The 13,424-nt window shown below is 40.6% G+C and overlaps 1 protein-coding gene across 8 annotated transcripts in view; it reads right to left on the minus strand.

The window, feature by feature from the left end:
* Nucleotides 1-13,424, minus strand: part of NEK6 (NIMA related kinase 6) — an 88,265-nt gene that overhangs the window by 38,920 nt on the left and 35,921 nt on the right. For 3 of the 8 annotated variants that reach the window (XM_090022793.1, XM_090022794.1, XM_090022795.1), the window contains exons 3-5: nucleotides 7,102-7,242; nucleotides 6,877-7,023; nucleotides 5,185-5,247 (exon numbers count right to left, since the gene is read on the minus strand). In XM_090022793.1, the coding sequence (XP_089878919.1) occupies nucleotides 5,185-5,247; nucleotides 6,877-7,023; nucleotides 7,102-7,242 (351 nt within the window). Of the gene's footprint in view, nucleotides 1-5,184; nucleotides 5,248-6,876; nucleotides 7,024-7,101; nucleotides 7,246-13,424 lie in introns of all 8 variants that reach the window. The other 5 variants (XM_090022790.1, XM_090022791.1, XM_090022792.1 and 2 more) reach the window with 3 other exon arrangements.

Below are 13,424 nucleotides of genomic sequence, written 5' to 3' on the forward strand. Positions count from 1 at the left end.
CTCGAACCTGCTGATCTGAAGCACCTTCTAGCTAGGGATGACCCGATGTTCCCAAGAAATCAGGTCAACGGAAAAATGTTCTCCAGCCCACAAAGGAACTACGGACACCCTTTCTGGGGCCTCAGGGCTTGCCCATCTGGCCTACCAGCCCCACTCCCACCAGTCACTGATGGCCCAGTCAGCTCGCCATGTGAGCCTCCTCCAACCAGTCTACATCTTGGCCTTTGGATCAGCAGTACCACTCACTCTTGCATAGCATTGCTCACTGGAAGCTCTCAAAGCACCTTACAAACGATAAGGTGCTCATTCTCCTTAGGGAAACTAGAGACAGAAAGGAGTAGAGCTCTAACACAGTGCTTTAGCAGTCTCTAGCCCACACTACCTCTCCAGACTGTGATACATCCACGCCGAGGTCCGTGGATACACCTCTTGCAAACAGAGGGAGTCCACGCTCTGATCGGACCTCATCTCTTACATTACAATACAGGGAACTCATTTCCACTCGGAAAGTTCAGGCAGCAGAATTCACCTTTGCCTACAGTTTAGTGTGATGCGTTACCCCTGAATAACCAGGTTCAAACCAGCAACTTTGAAAATAGAAAGTGAAGACTGCAGGCCCATGGAGATAGCGAAAAATATTTTCTGTTTATCTGAATTACAACAGGTTCACAGTCTTGTTTTCTGCTTAATGCCCAGGGTACCAGTATCATGATACGCGTGCCTAGAATATAAACACGGTAGAGGAGAGATTCTCCTTTTTTTCCCCACCCCGCACTGATTTACCCACCCATCAACTTTTGCAGATTTTATAAAAGGGTCTAAAAATAAAATTTACAGCTTATTCCATGCACCTCTGAACCCACCAGCCCAGAAGTCATGCTGTTTTTATAAAAGCCTTAGTGTAAATTGAGCTTCTACAGTCTGCTATGTCCCTTTGTTAGCTTTTCTTTAAATAACCCTATCGCAGCCTTGCCATTTCTGTAAGGCTCATGTATGCAAGTGACAGGGAGGACAGGTGGGGGAAGGGGGTTCACTTGAAATTTCTAATCTTTTGACAGAAAGAAACTACATAACCTTAATTTTCACAAATCCTTAAATGTGCCAAATGCCCTAGCTTGGGTTATTGACTTTTCCTCATTCCTTTAATGCATCCTAAAAGTTTGATGGAAGTTAATGCCTGATGTGTATGCACAGCAATGCTGTCACTAAGAGGCATGCAGAAGAGCAAGCCAGTCCTAAATGAGTGAGAGTGGGTGCTGGCAGCCTGGCTGCTGATTATACAGGCATATTACTGAGCTGCTTTACTCTCAGATTTTGACCAGAATTATACTGAAGGGGATGCTCTACTTTTTGTAGTTCCTGTGAAGTTCTGAATAACTTCCAAACTCAGAGTTTTCCAATTAATTTACTAGGTTCAAAAAGCAAGCGAACAAACAAACAAACAAACAAACAAAACCAACCAAATTTAGAGAGCACAATACGTTTCATCTGTATTCGGACAGGAATTTGATTTAAAAAATAGCAGAGAGGAAGTATCGCTTACTACAGATTTCACAATAGCAGATCTGTGTAATTTCTTCAAAACAAATTAGAGCTGCAGAATCTAAAGTATATTTGTCAAAAGAAAGGTAGAATGATGTAGTAGGCTGCTCACAACAAAGTTTGGGACTTAAACTTTTTATTCAAGCCAAAAGGAACAAGCATCTCTGCAATAACTAACAATTAAGGGAGAAAATATTCATTTCTGAATAATACTGTTATATTGGAAGTTGAGGTGCTGAAATGACAGTAGAGGGTTCATTTCCCATTTGAGAAAATATTAGTGCCATTCTTTGCTAACATCAATTACATGCTCATCTGGTGGAAGCAATTATTGACACTTTTTGTCAAAAACGGAGAAAGTTTAAGGGAAAAAAATTCTAAACCCTTCACAGCTAATGCCTGGGGGGAAACCCTGCATCTGCAATGCAAACTCAAATCAGACTGTTAAAACCCTGCTCCTCTCTCAGAACATGGGCCTGGTCTGCCCAATGCTGTACGCCTGGAAAAACTGCTGCCGAGTCCTCAAAATGAATCCTAAATTGTATTGGGAGGCACAGCACCGCCCCCCCCCAGTCAGCTTGTGAAATGTGGAACATAACTACCGTAGGACCACCTTTGTACAGCGGTAAAATGTCCTTCAGTTATTTATATACTGAGCAGTCAGAACAGCCAGCATGGGAGCTATCAATTAACCAGAGATGAGTTGCAGATATTGATTTGACAAGTTATTAGCTTTGCAGCACTGAGTGAAGTGCGTTCCGGGTGCTGACATTGACAGACGTACTGAAGCTGGCCTCTTAAAACCCTCCCTTGTCTCTAAACAAAACCTTGAACAACTCTGCCTTCCAGCCCCTTGGGACTAGAGCTTGCACCTGCACCAAATTATCAAAACATGCTGACCTGTACAATGTCATTAAAAACTGCTTCTCAAGTTGACATTCAGAACTTTGATTACTCTTAGTTGCGATTTGTTCAGTTTCTTGGAAGCTGACTTGTGTATATCTTGGGTAAAATCCGTCATATTTTGTGGGATCTTTCATTCAAAAACTAATATACATTTGAAAGAAATGCCCTATAGGCAGTATTAACTAAAATATCCCATGTGCATTTGCAACATAATTTATCAAACTGACTTTTTACCATACTCTGACCACTAGCTTACTTTAGGGTGCTGTGCTAGTGTTCAACCTGCAAAAAAAACAAACTGTTCACACTGAGCAATTCTTTATTGCCTTTTTAACCAGGATGTTGTCATCTGGAAAGGGGAATGGGTGTTCTGCTACTGTTGTCATACTTCTCAATCTCATCTAACAGTGCACTGTCAAAGGAAAAGATGCAAAACCTGTGGGAGATGATAGGTCTCTGATCAGTATTAACAGGCTTGCTATCCATAAAACTGACAAACAAATTCAGAATTGTACTTGTCATCATTTATGCCATTTGTCATCATTTTGCATTTCCTGCACATGCAAAAAGAGGTTAGACCTCCACCCAAGTCTGGGAGCCTGTTTGGGAAGTTTCAGGCACACCAGTTTCTATGATGCGAGTGACATTGCTGCTTGCTGGGTGACAGCTGTCAGTCTTCAGAGCACACCCAGCTTTGCTATGTCTTGAGCCAGCAGAGCTCTTGAACACAAGTGTGCTGGATCAGGTAGGGTTTGGGAGGGTCCTAACACTGTTCCTCACCATCCCAAAAAGATGCCTCCAGCCTCTTCTTGAAAGCCTTCCGTAAAAAAAAAAAAAAAGTCTACACCTTCCCTGGGCAGCCTATTCCAGTGCCCCCCCTGTTCTAGCAGAGAGGACCAATGACTTGATCCAATTTCCAGGACTGGACCAGGCCCTCTCTGCCACTTAGGTCTTTAAGGAGAAACACCTGGGGAAGGAGTTAGAGTCAACAGTGCAGGAATAAAAAAAAAAAAATTCTTAAAGGAAAAAAAAAACAGTAGTAAAGTGAATGGGGAAGTGCTAATTATCTCTCCATCATACCACCTTTCACTTCTCTTTTGGCAACCCAGATACTACAGTAAGTAGTCACAGCTTGACATCTGGCTACTTGGTGAGCTTTACGCAGGAAGATTTGGAGTTGCCTCTGGTCATCACATACAGCAAGGATGATAATTGACCATCTAGGTTTTCCTGTCATCTTATATATTTTATTTTCACTCACCTTTGATTCTGATCTATTTGCACACTCTGCTCTGAACGCATCCAGTGAAAGCATATGACAGTCTCCCACAACCACCCTTTACTTGTGTGAAGCCATATCCATTGCCAGGATCCCAAATGTACTATCATTTTTATTCATTCATTTTTGCAGATTATTTTGTCTCCTTAGTGTTCAGCAGCTGGTCTTTGATCTCATGAACAGCTAAATATAGATTCACTCCCTCTATCTTAGCATAGGCTGGCCACACCTTTACCTAAATTACCATTTTGTAAATATCTTGATGTAACCTGTTTTTTTATTCAAATCCTTTTTAAAAATAAACCCATTAAAATTTAATGTGACACTGGCATCTCATGGTACAGGGAGGACTTTTGTCATGTCAGTTCATTCAGTTTTGTTAAGATAATTAACTCGTTCAGATCTGAGAAATTGCTGGAAGCTGGAAAACCAAGAAAGCTTGTTTTTCTCTTCTGAAAAAGGGTGACTAGTTGTGATGCAGTAATGCAAAATCTTCAGCATATTAATTAACTCCGTCTCTGAACCTCACTATTATGGTTGTAATGGAGCTACAGCCTGAGTAAGTGAAGTACCTCTGAACTCCAGGAGCTTCTACTATGGTGAATGAAGGAGGTATTTTCCCCCATCACACAATCCCACACAGAAAGGTACCACCCATCCCTGCTTGTAGGTTTTTTGGACAGTTTGACTCTCGTGTGTAGAAAGACAAAACCAAACCTGAAGCACATACTTGTCATGAAAGATAAGCTGCAAAAATTTGATCCAACTGCTGATGCTGTTTTTTCTACTCCATCTTTCAGTGCAATCTTCTGGGTTTGAACTACCTGATTAACTACCCACCAACTTTGCCACCACCAGTTTTCTAAGCTTTTAGTTTGTTCCTTGGAACGTGACAGTTCCTGCCACCTTGGGTCAGAACAGCAGAAAAATATCTCTGTGCAATATTTAAGCATATACTTGTTGTATCCTCTATAGCACTAAAAAAAAAAAAAAAATTGATGAATAGGAACATCATACATGTTACTGGCATCAATTCATACACATCAAGCATGGACACAAATGCATCAAAATGCTCAATGCCCTCTGGCCAAATCCTGGCCAGTGGGCAATGCATAATCACCGTTTTTATCAAAGGAAAATACCTTGTTGCTAAAACACTTGCCATGCTGTGAGTAAGAAAAATAGGGAAAGGGGTGGGAGGGCAGAAAGAGATATTCAATACATAAGGCAGAAAACCAAATAAAATTAAGGGGCAGAGTAAGAGAGAAGTGTTGCACAAAGCTGCAACAGGAACTATGTAGGTAAACTGCCCTGCCTAAAGTGAGGTCCTGCTCCAAGCTCCTAATAGGAACTGTAACTTGAAATCTGCCTGGATTTGCCATGCAAGACTTCCCCAAAGGACCATAAAACAGAACTTTCTCAAATGGAAAATACTCAGTCACCAGAGAAATCCTTACCTTTAAAAGATCGATTTCTTTAATGCAATCCTGTCTGGCCTTGGCATCCATCATTTCAAAAATCTTCAAAGACAGAATGGAGTAGTAGATTAGAAACAAGCAAGAAATGCTAGAGAGGCTAAATTTATCATATCTTAAAAAAGAACCTGCTTTTTCCTCTCCCCTTTGATTTAAATGATACAAATTGCAGTTAAAATTGCATGAGGTTGACTTTAAGCCACTACTATAAAACAGCAAAATTAACATCAGCACCTACTGGTGATATGCTAAGCAGTGAGAAAAATGAGGTTTTAGTTTGTGGACTCGTTGCCAATTTGGTCAATGTTAAAAGAAAAAAAGTTACTTAATTTAACACTGTTTTCACATTGTGTATGAAATATTAAATCATATCATCTTTTCCTCTCCTTAAACAATCCAGAACTGTGCTTCCTTTCACAGATTCCCCTGCATTAATTAACAAGAGTAATGAGCATTAATATTCATTCTTTAATAATCAGAGTTCAAGTCATTGGTACCAAGAATTTAAACGATCTGTTCAAGAATTAGAGGCACATTTCTTTTAGCAAAATGCTGTTCAAAAAACTGCATGCTACTTTAATCCCAGATATAAAGCTTGCAGCGTGTTTGTGTGAAATATCTTCAGATTTTTTTTTAAACAACATATCATTTAATGGAGTACAGAAAAAAAAACAACCAACTCTTTCTATAATTTTATACCATCAGTGAAAAGTCTGGCCATTGAAAACCTTTAATCGAGCATGTCAGCTGCTCCCCTATTCCCAGATATCAATGATGTTCTTTCAAGAAGAGCAACAAGCCAGGCTTTCCATCCCTGAGTTTATGTCCTCAGCCATCTGCCCCTTTTCAGTCAACCTTTCATGATGCTCCATATTCTCATATTCTAGTCCTGTGACAAGAAGTTAGTTTCCTAATTTCACGTCTATGCCAATCAACACTTTGGGATTTTTTGTCAGGGGGGTTTTTTCCTACGTGGTATCCAAAAGTAAACAAGACAAATCCTTTTGAAAAAAATGAATGAAAAGTGGCATGAAAATACAATAGCTCCACATCACTTATTAGAGAGGTCTACCCAAATTCTAGACCCAATGGGCAAAGATTGGGTGGCACAAAAACATTGGCTCTGATTCAATCAGGACAGGAGCTGAGCTGGATTTGTCTGCTGGGAGTGGAGTAATTCCTAGATATTAGGGTCTAGAAGGGACCTCACAGGATCATCGGGTCCAGCCCCCCTGCATCTGGGCAGGAAAGACAGCTGGGGTCAAATGACCCCAGCATGGTGCACGTCAAGAGGTTTTTTCAGGGGACAGGTTTTAAAAAGGTACTGAACACCAGCCCTTGGGATCTGTTCCCAGTTATGGCACTGACTCACTGTGAGCCGAAGACAAATCAGTTTATCTCTGTGCCTCCACAAATCCCATAGAAGACAACCACAACACTAACACTGCTCCTGTCTATGGGAGTCAACAGTGACCACCATCCACTGTAGCAACTCAGACGGAAAAAACAAACAAACTGCCAAACACCAACAAATTCAAATGACAAATCAGGCACAATTTTTTTTTAAACAATGGGGGCAATTAACCAGTGGAATACCCCACCAACAGATTCAGATCTTCTGATGTTTTCAAATCAAGACTTAATGCCTCTCTAGAAGATATGCTTTAGCCATACACAAGTTAAATTCGTGGCCTGTGATCTGCAGCTCATATCAGATGATCTAATCGTCCCTTCAGGGCTTGACTCTATGAACTGTCCCTTTCCATCCTTTCCACTGGCGGGAGAATTCTGACGGGGAGAAGGCACTTCGCCTACAAAAATCTGTGAAAAATCAAGCAGAAGTCTGAGAATGGTCTCTTTCACCCATAAAACCATCCGCTCTTCCATTTGAATGCCCACCTGAACTTTCTTTAACGCCACAGGTTTTCTGTCCAGAAGGCAAGTTGCTTTGTAGACTTCGCTGAATTGCCCTCGGCCAATCTTTTTCTCTATTTGAAAATCTGCCAAGGTGCAGCGGTATGGGTAGGACGTCAGATGCCTCTGCTTATTCAAAAGAAATAAAACAGTCAGTGAATGAGAGAAACCCAGTGGGAACACAGTGAGTTGAGATTTCTCAAACTCTCTTGCTCCATGCTCACAATGCTGCAACTTCTATCGTTACTGATAACACAAGGATGAAAATACTGTATAGTTAAAAGTGTGACAGCATGGGTGTGCCACAAAAATCTCCTCTCGTGGAAGCAGTCTGGATTCCTTCGCCTGACAGCAACCTCCCTCGTCTACGACAGGCTGCACCATGCAAGGGCACTAAAACAGGGAAAAAGTTCAGGACCTCACCGAAAAGTTCCTTTGCTACCCACAAAAATTAGCCTACAGGAAACAAACAGGCCTTGTTCAACAGGTATAAACCATATGATTTCCAAGTTTATCACAAATGCTTTTTTTACTTCCTCATTTTATACGTACAGATTTCAGTTCTTTTGTAGTAATTACAACAGCAAAATTTATGCCCCAGCGTAAAGCAGACAATTTCTGACATTTTCATTCCTCACTTTAATTTGCAATATTTTAAAGAAAACCTCAAATCCAAATGTAAAACAGAAGATACTAGTTAACAGCAATGATTATAAAAATGTATATAACGAAAATGTAGAATGGTAAACATCTTAATACTTTTGGTTTTACTTCTGAGGTGCAAGAGCTGGATCTAGGCTGACTTACACTTGTCTGTAAATATATTAATTATTGGTCTTAATGCAATTGATGTTACTAATGCATCTAGTTTTTCTTTTCTTTTCTAAGGCACTAAAGTCCCGGTCTCTTGTGTAAATAACTAATTAGGCCCAAACTGCTGTCTCCCCAGCTACTCACCCGCAAATCAACTTTGTGCATTATTTTCACAAGGGACAGATTGACTACCACTTTCGAGCAGTCTCAGGTAAATATGTAGTTAGGCAGGTATATGCAGCATAACAAGCATTATGTACTCTATAGACCAGGAACTTCTCCCTCGAGCCATTCTGGTCTCTTCTATAATTAACAGGAGTGCTAACCAACATTTAAAAAAGAAATTATGAAAATTAATGACTTAAAGTTGCTGTGCATGCCAAGTAGACCATTTTAAGCTTTTAAGAGTTCTCATCACAAAATAAAAATGTAATTAGACCAGCTTGTAGATTAATCCCTCAAAAAATTCACTCTTTTAATATAAGTCATTATTAACAATTGAATCTGCAGTTGACAATCCTAGCAGAGGTGCCCTGGACTAAATAGGCTGTGGAGACTATACACTTCAAGGAAAGAAGCTTCTGCTGCTGCTGCCGTTCCCTAACCTGCTTCATAGGCAACACAGGCTTTAGGATTTAGGAGACGTCCTCCCAGAAACTTCCGATTATGCTGCATTTGTGACAATAAAACAAAATCTCTCTCTTACCGGGCCTTAAAATTGTTGCTAGTTTAATGAGCAAAAAACCAGCAGAAATAGGTTAAGGTATACAACATCATAATAATAATAATGTCATTCTAGCATTTACAAATAAAAAAAATACATCTGGGTTTACGGCTGGGTGCCTAATTCTGACCCATAACCCAAAATAATTGGTGGATGTATTGTAACCAAGATTACATACATGTCATACAAGCTGTTACAAAATGCCATGTTCAGCAGACTTCCAAATCTTCTCCATCAGATTTTTTTTTTAATTTACTCAACTCTCAAACTAGCATATCGACTATAATGCGCAGCCAGCTAAAACCAACTTCAAGACCCATTTTCAAAACACCCACAATGCAAAAAACATAGAAAACAATGAAAAGCCAGTTTCTTGCACACTTATGGAAGGTGAAAGTTTCAGTTTTATTACTTAAAGATGACCCAATATACAAAATGCAGCTCTACACCACAAATGACAGTGCAAAGTCCTTTCATCCCGTGTCCCCTTCAACTCCTTGTGTTGTTCACAGCCACAAGCTTTTTCGTTCCTACATGTCTGCAGAATGCCCCCATCACAGATGTTCCCGGCTGACTACGCAAGTATTAAAACTGAGAAGATTTCCGTCAAGAACATACCATTGCTATAATGTGCATGTAGAGGTGCCTATCAATTCCAGCTGAGACCAAAAAAAGTAGCATAGAGCCATCAGATTTGCTCCAAATCTCATAATGCAAGTAGCAGACAGTGGCAAATTTAACTCGAGGCCATCATCATCTTCATCATCTCCCTCAGCTTAAATGCCCTAAAAGAGCAAAAAACACTTCCCTTGCCAGAGTAAATCGCTTCGGAAGCAAAGCCCTGGGTAAGAACAATTTCCAGCCCCAGAGCCCATAAACGGTCTTGCTGTAATGTTTGGAAAGGATTTGATTACTCTGGGCTGAAAAAAACCAATCAGAAGTCTACAGCAAGGGCAACAGCCTAGGCAAACAATTAGGTTAATTTACAACTAGCCTTTCATTCAGTGAGGTCAGTCATATGGAAAAAGAGGAAGCTAATTACAGGGTGCATTTCCCTTGAACTATTATTGCCTCAGACTTTGTTACTTCCTCTTTCCAAAAAGTGGCCCACACAGGAACATGCACTGCTATTCTCCCCACCTTCACAATCCAATCCAGTACAGGGGTTATAATCTACATTTTGTCCCACTTATAAAAAGGGATGCAACTGTCATGAGGTTTGCTGGGTTTGAAGCTTTGTCATGTTCAGAAGTTATCATGTGCCACTAGTTCAATTACAATAAGGATTCAGGACAAGTTTCTCCTCTCCGTCTCTCTCCTTCCCATTGCACACTCATACTACAACATATTGTCACTGATACTATTTGGAGAAAAGAACTGGAGCTTAAGGATTGTCAATTATGCGCCAGACTGTTAATGCAACAGCTGATTTAGCATCCACGGAGCATTGTTTCAGTTATTCACCGTCAGCCCCCCAAAACCTCCCATTAATATTAGCAATGTGAGGTTACGTACAGGGAACCATACTTGTCAACATTCGGACTTCACAGCTTTGGCAACTCTTGAAAATTTACTTTTAGAAAAGTTCCCCTTGACAAGTGCCTGGTGTAGAGTCTGGCAATTCGCATTCCACTCCGACAAGTCCTGACCCAATTCAGGACAGATGCACTGTTCTGCACTGGTGAATTCAGAAGAAGGAACAAGGATGTGGTCAGACATATTTGCACCAACTGATGGATAAATATCATCTCCTATTCTGATCTTATAGAAGTACTTTCCCAATAAGGATAAATTAATTCAGCTATTTGTTATACAATCAAATCACTGTGCTAACTCTGGATTATAATATTCAGACAAAAAAAGGGTGTCTCACTGTTTCAACATGCAAAACGTGCCTATTTAGCTTTAAAAAAAACCACACCTCATCAAAAGATGTTCCTTAGCTGTGACAGTGAATTGGTGCCTCTTCTCCCAAGGGACTTACTGATTAGGACTGGGAGGTTATGCAAGAACTTTTCCTATATTTCCAAAGCACTAGAACAACCAAGAGAGATGATTATAACCATGTGGGAGGGCCTGCCCACCCCACCCCTCTCCTGTTCAGATGTCATCATTTAAAAAAGGAAGCTATTCCAAGAAACATTCAAACCAAAATAATTCAACACGTCTCAGTCCAAAAAAGGGGCCTTTGCTTATGGCAACAATGGGATAGAGTACACCTAGAAGCATGACTTCTCCTCTGCTATTTTGGGTTCAGTCTACTAAGACAACGAGCTGTTGAAAATATAGCCATTTGTTAAGGATTACTTAAGCTTATCAATAGCAGAAGTGATCCTTACACAGCATGAAAGGAACATTTGCACAAACCCATGGTTTGTATTTTAGATGGACCCAAGCAGGAAGCTTAACACAGCTGACACGTTACATATCTTAGTAACCTTTCAAATCATCATGCACCCAATATCTGGCCAAAGGAGTAATGCCCATCCAAATGCAAGCAAAAGATCTGTGTTGGAAACAGGGACCCCATTCGTTTGTTTTTCATACATTTTAAAAATATAAATATTGCAAATTAATATTCTGTGTATGTGTCAAGAAATATCTAGCAACTTAACTGAAAAAAATAAATAATGCTAGTAGACTAACAAGGTAGATGCAGGTATCCTAACCACTTCTAGCCTAGTTGGCATACAAAGTCTGCTTGCCATGCTGGAGTTAATACTGGGTGATGACTGGACACCTCAGCTGATATGTTCTGGCATCCTCCAGGACTACAGCTGCACATTTACATATGCAATGACCTAGATTTGCATTTGCTATCACAACCTATCAGACCTAATTAAAGTAATGGAGCTTTGATAAAGCCTAGGAGAGGATGGGAGATTACAACATGAACCAAAGAGCATACTCGGGTCAGACCAAACCCTACCGAAAAACTGCCTATTGTCTAGGATGGGCCATTTGTCATATGCCTTTTTGTTCTTGCGTTTAAATGCCAGCATGTAGTTCTTCTGAGTTCTGTTACAAAGGAACAGACTTAACGCTTGGTAAACATCTCACAAGGAAAATTTCGCTCCTGTTCTGACCTTTTGCAAATATATTTCACCACTTTAATAAGGGGAACTCTGTTTTTTTTGCAGATCCTTCTCAGTTTAATCCTTGATAATACTTTTCAGGGAAGCTGTCAAAGAACAGACACATACAAATCATGTCTCACAAATGGATAGCTAGAACCATTCCCCTGGAGCGATACCTCTACTGCTCTAAAATGCCAGGTTGGTGAAACCTTTCCACCCACTTACATTTCAGGAGAGCTTCACCTCTCCAGGCACCAAAGTCTGTACAGAGGCAGAGCCCAGCACCAGCATCTCCCAAACACATTTGGGATACATTAACTGGGAAGTTTTGTACATAACCATGATTTGAACTTCATCCCAGAGTATGAAAATGCAGTGATTTGACTCCTATTCCCAGGCCAGCTGTAAGATTGGGAAGAACTGATTTTCGAGACAAAGGCTTCTCTCTCCATATCTACACAACAGAGTCTCATTTTTCTGCTGATCTGTAAAAGAACTAGACAAAAAATTTAGGTCACCCATGTCCCTTGTTCAGATAAAGCTGCTATTCATGTTCCAAGCACCACATAGAGATCGTCCCAACCAGATATTCTGGACAGCATCCCTGGCACATCCAGGGCTGACAAGCCCGGTTGTGGGGACGGGCCACCTTCCTCAAAATGCTTCTAAAAGAGACGGTTGCCAGATCCTTCAGCACCAAATTCTGGGGGTTAATGGGATTTCCTGCCAAAACAGGAGAATTAATGAGGTTTCACATTCTAAAAAAAAACCAAACAGAGAAACTCCTCAGAGATGCATGTGATAAGATGACTAATTATATCAGCTGCTCTGTGACAAACTTTAATCATAAGAGAATGTCGGCAGACATTTCCTACAACACAATCTAGGCAGACAGAGGGTTAAAACAATTCCTCACTATACATTTACTCCTTCAGAGTAGGCTTGAACACGTCCTGATGCATCATCTGTTATAACGGTACTCAGGCACACAGACTAGATTGCCTTCTGCCCTTTCAGGAGGCTTCTGTTCATCATCTTGAAGAAGTGCCCCCTTTCCAATACGCTTGTGCTCAGCAGCTAGCTTCCCAGTTTATGATTCTCTAAGGAGAGCACACAAGCATGATCTGAGACTCCTCTGTTCTTACCAAAATGTGCTATTCTTCTGCTTGGCCATACTCCCAACATGACATGAGTCCGATTCCCAATCAAGCCAGTGTGACCACAAAAGGCTACTGCAGAGACGAGGTCAGAGCACTGCATATTTCAGTTCCAGGAGTAAAGAGGTTGCTTTCCTGCACATCTCTTAACATTTACAGTTTCAGTTGATGCCTTTCCGTTTTCTGACAATGACTTTTCATCAGTCATTAAACCTGTTCCACCTCTTCCGGAGGGAACCAGCTACCAGCAAGCAAGAACAGGGGAACAAGGAACTTTCTCTTAAAGAATTCTGAAATGGGAATTTGTGTCCAGTTTTAATACAGAATTCAAATATGGTACATGCTGGGAGACAGTATTTCTTCTGTAGGCTTTCAGTCTCTGGGACAGTTGATATAATTTAGTGGTGTTGAAACAAATTAACTAATTATCAAAAATCTAATAGTTTGCAACTGCTAAACAGTGCTCAGATGGTTGTGGCTAGAAGCAGGCAATGCTGTAGTTGACCCGTGATACCAGAAAGAGACTAGGACATTGAG

This window comes from Crocodylus siamensis, chromosome 11, assembly GCF_052110815.1.
Source record: "Crocodylus siamensis isolate JL-2025a chromosome 11, ASM5211081v1, whole genome shotgun sequence".
NCBI lineage: Eukaryota > Metazoa > Chordata > Crocodylia > Crocodylidae > Crocodylus > Crocodylus siamensis.